Genomic DNA, 4,475 nt, shown 5'->3' with positions numbered 1-4,475 from the left:
TCCTGTTCTGTTTCGATTTTATCAATAAAGATTTACTCCTTTAAAAAGTCCACACAAATTACAAGTAGAAGCAAATTCAAACACATTATTGCTAAAATAACTTTGATTGTTTTCTTGTTAAGTAGCTCTATGTATGAATCTCTCAAAAAAGAAAAATAACATGAGTACGGAGCCTAAAGGGTACAAAATATTAACAAAAATTTTAAAACGGTATATAAAATTTTATATTAACCAAAACGGTTAAATCGCTGCACCGACAGCGACTTACCCCACCGAAAAAAGTCTGCAGCGATTTTGCAAAATTTGATTTTTTTTTCTTTTAAAAAAATTAAATCGCTGCCTAAGCAGCGATTTATAGAGAGAAAAAAAAAGGAAATCGCTGCCTCAACAGCGATTTATAAAAAAAATAGAAAATCGCTGCCCCGACAGCGATTTTAAAAAAAATTGAAATCGCTGCCCCTGCAGCGATTCTCTTATTTTTTTTTTAATGAAATAGCTGCTGGGGCAGCGATTTCCTTTTTTTTTTTTGAAATCGCTGCTGGGCCAGTGATTTCCTACTTTTTTTAAAAAAAAAAATTCTATGAATCGCTGCTTAGGAAGCGATTTCATTTTTTGTAAAGAAAAAATCATATTTTGCAAAATCGCTGCAGAGGCAGCGATTTTGCTTTTTCCGGTGGGGTAAGTCGCTGTTGGTGCAGTGATTTTACCATTTTGGTTAATATAAAATTTTATATACCATTTTAGAATTTTTGTTAATATTTTATATTTTTTAGGCTCCGAACTCAAAATAACACTATCAAGCCAAATATCTTTAGAAAGAAAACAGCAACACGAAATCAACAATGATAAACATCTTTAAAAATTTAAAGTCACTATTTTATATAATTAGAGATGCATTATATGATCTCATAGGATTATCAATTTAATCATTAACTAAAATTTTAGTTGATTTTATGGGATAAGAAAATAAGGAAATGTGTGCTAAACAATTGAGAGTGATGGATCCGACTCATCTCCATTTCTCTTTTTTTTATTTTGATAAAGTTTCTATTTGGATAAGTGAAGCATGACATAAGTTAAAATAAATGGTTAAGATTTAATTTTCAAAGTAAATTTCTAACCATAATTTAATTAATAAATACATTATAAATTAAGTATTAAAAATTATGATAATATAACTATCTTAGCAACATATTATCTTGTCCATAAATATAGGGGGAAATTCTCTTCCTAAATTTCTTTTATACGTAATTTTTTTTTGAATTTTCTTTTAAATAATCTTTTTATATGATTAATTGAATAGAAGTATAGAAACTATCATTAACTATCGTATGTACTAGTATTGCCGTATTCGTAATCTTATTAAGAAATTGAAATTAGTTTGTTAAAATGGTTTGATTATCTCTACGTAATTTATTAATCACGGATCAATATGCTTTTAATAAAAGACTATAATAAAAATATTATATAAACCGAAAAAAATCCCAAATAATAGGAAGAAAACTTTTTTTTTCTATATTTATGGACAAAATAATATGTTGTTAAGATTGTAAAAATTATAATAATTTTAATACTTGATATATAATGTATTTATTAACTAAATCATAATTAGGTTTATTTTGAAAAATTAAATTTTAATTATTTTTTTAATCTATGACATGTGTCATTAATGTAAATAGAAAAATGGAGAGGATCCGGATCCGAGAGGGATGATTAAAGGAAGAAAAAGAGGAAATAAGAGAGGCAGTTAACAACAAAGTAAACTGAAAATGGCGCTACTACTGAACTCACCACATACCAAGAGACCTCATCTTCATCTTCTCCTCCCTCAACCACATCAACACTCCAACCCCAGAAATTTCTCCATCAAATTCCAAAACTCTTCTTCTGATAATTCTTCAGAGGACACTGCATCATCTCCGGTAGCTAAGAAGGCAGCCAGCTCCACTTCTTTAGGTTTTGGGTCATCGGTTTCCACCACAGTAAAGAAGAAACAACAAAAGGGGAAAAGAGAGAGGGATACAATTATCCGACGAGAACCCATTCAAAAGCCCAGCTTAGCTACCCAACCGGCGGAAGAATCTGGATCCAAGGAATTTCAGAAAAATGAGAGTGCGTTTCTTCTTGCTTGGTTAGGACTTGGTGGAATTATCCTTGTCGAGGGTATTCTTCTTGCTGCTTCAGGTAAAACTTCTGGCCCTTCATTTTAAACCCTTTAATTGTATTTGTAATTTGTAATTTGCCCCATTTTCTCTTTGTTCTTAGTGTGGTATTCCACATTGCAGTAACTATAAAGAATAGCTTTTTTTCTTTTCATATAAATGAGTGATTGTCTGATTAATTCTTGAAGTACGTATTGATTAGATGCACAGATGCATACTTGTATATGGTTTTTGTCTCAATTTGTTCTTGGTTATCTCTTCCCATGCACGTATAAGCAGAGGTGCAGCTAAAGGGAGGAAAAGGATTCAATCTAATTCCCTTAGTCGGGATATTCAGAAATTGTACTGTGCAAATCGGGCTAAAACAAACTTCTTTGGTTATATATTAACTGTTGAATCTCCTTGACATAAATGAAGATTCTAGTGTAGTGGCAAAGGAGTTTCAAGGTTGCTTTTAGATCACATGTTCAAAACCCTAGGTCTGAGTGACTCTAGTACTTGTTTTATTTCCCTAGTATGAAGTTTTGACTTCACCACTGTATATAACCTCGTTATTATGCTGGGAGCCTGCGAAGCAAAACATGTCACGGGGAGCAATGAGCTAATTATTCTTGGGATATATCATGAATCCCATGTATAATGATATTACTAATTCCTAGGGTAGTCTTCTGAAAACTTCTAGTGATATGTGTACAACCTTTGAAGTGGTTGTGCCTCAACAAAGGCAGATGTTAAAGCTTAACTGAGTTAAGAAGAACGCATCGGTGATTAACAATTACATCATTTCAAATAAAAATCTCCATTTCAAAGTTTTCTATTTTTTATGATCGGTCTGCTCATTGCCTACTCTCTTCTCCAGTTCTCCTCAACAAAAGGTGTCAATCAACAAGTGGTGTTCAGTCTCCATACCTCAAGCTGATCTATGAGCTGCACGAGAATGTTATTTGAACCACAACATGATTTTCCAGCTTTAAACACTGACATGCAACTTTCATCGGAATAAAATTTCTATAAAGGCAGATAAATTTAAAACTACTATCCTAATGGTGTCCAATAGAGTGGTCAGGGTGGAAGACTTGAGAATATAAAAATTAGGAGAAACTTATGAGTTGGTCTCTCCCAAGTGCCTTTCTAGTACTCTATTTGGGGTCGTTTGGTAGGGCGTATACGAATAGTGTTGAATATGGTGTATTGGTATTGTTGCCTTTAGTAATGGTGGTATTAATTATTTTTTATGCATTGTTTGGTTTGGTGTATTAAAAATAGCATGTATATCATAACTTTCAATAAAAAAAAATTGTTAACAAAAGTACCCTCTACAAATATGGTGGAAATGATGCGGAAAAGGTTTTGAGGGACAATTGTGGCTTTAACCATGCTAATGCATGCATTAAAAACCCTTGTATTGCTAATAACATAGTTTGCTATGTACTAGTTATGCATACCATAATACCAAATAGAGTGCAACTAATGCAAGTTGAAAAAGTATACCAAACACGGTATAAGTAAATACAAAACTAAGGCATGCATTGTTATTTTTAGTGCATCCTACCAAACAACCCCTTTAGTATTGATGCTGGACATGAAAACAGTTTAAATAGGCAGCATACAGCTTGGTGTTCATGTTTCCTACAAGTTCTCCTTAATAGCATTTGCTTGGAATGACATAGTATTAAAGGACCAAGCACTTCCCACAATATGATGATGTTTGATAACATCAAGTTAGGAAGCATGAGCATTGTTACAGTCTATAATCATGATTTTTAACAACTTCCCTTTTTTCATCAAAGGTTGAATATTTGTTCTTGTAACTAACAGAGTGAGTAGATTTTAGTTTCAGAACAACTTACTTAAAGTAGTTTGACATGAGTTGTGTTGTCATGATACACATCGTAAATCTTTCTCGCTTTAACTATCTCCACAGATAGAAATGTTAGGATTTGATGAATTAGTTTGACATTGCAGCTGAATATATGCGCAATTACTTTAGATATGTATATCTCCACGTGGAAATTTTCTTAACTCTTCTGTTGCATCTAGGCCTTTTACCAGAAGCTTGGGACAACTTTTTTGTGAAGTATCTGTATCCATCCTTTACTCCGACGGTCTTCCTGTTTGTGGCTGGAACAGTTGGTTATGGAGTGTTGAAGTACCTGCAGAATGAGAAATTTAATAGTGAAAACTGATGTTTTTTTGCATGTTATATCAAATATTTAGGTAACTTTAGTTAGTTTGTTCAGTCATGTAAACTACAAATGTGAAACTCTGACAATGTAATTCTAAGAAATACTTATGAAAGTGGATTATACCTCA

The 4,475-nt window shown here is 32.4% G+C and overlaps 1 protein-coding gene across 1 annotated transcript; it reads left to right on the top strand.

Moving 5' to 3' along the window:
* The first annotated feature begins 1,686 nt into the window (after positions 1–1,686).
* Positions 1,687–4,475, top strand: LOC101250094 (protein LPA2). The gene is made up of 2 exons (XM_004234892.5): positions 1,687–2,184; positions 4,203–4,475. The coding sequence occupies exons 1-2, from the start codon at positions 1,770–1,772 to the stop codon at positions 4,346–4,348; spliced, it is 561 nt and encodes a 186-aa protein (XP_004234940.1). The 5' UTR covers positions 1,687–1,769; the 3' UTR covers positions 4,349–4,475.

Source organism: Solanum lycopersicum, chromosome 3 (assembly GCF_036512215.1).
Source record: "Solanum lycopersicum chromosome 3, SLM_r2.1".
Lineage (NCBI taxonomy): Eukaryota > Viridiplantae > Streptophyta > Magnoliopsida > Solanales > Solanaceae > Solanum > Solanum lycopersicum.
The sequence above is the reverse complement of the archived record's forward strand: the minus strand, read 5'-3'. Positions and strand labels throughout refer to the sequence as shown.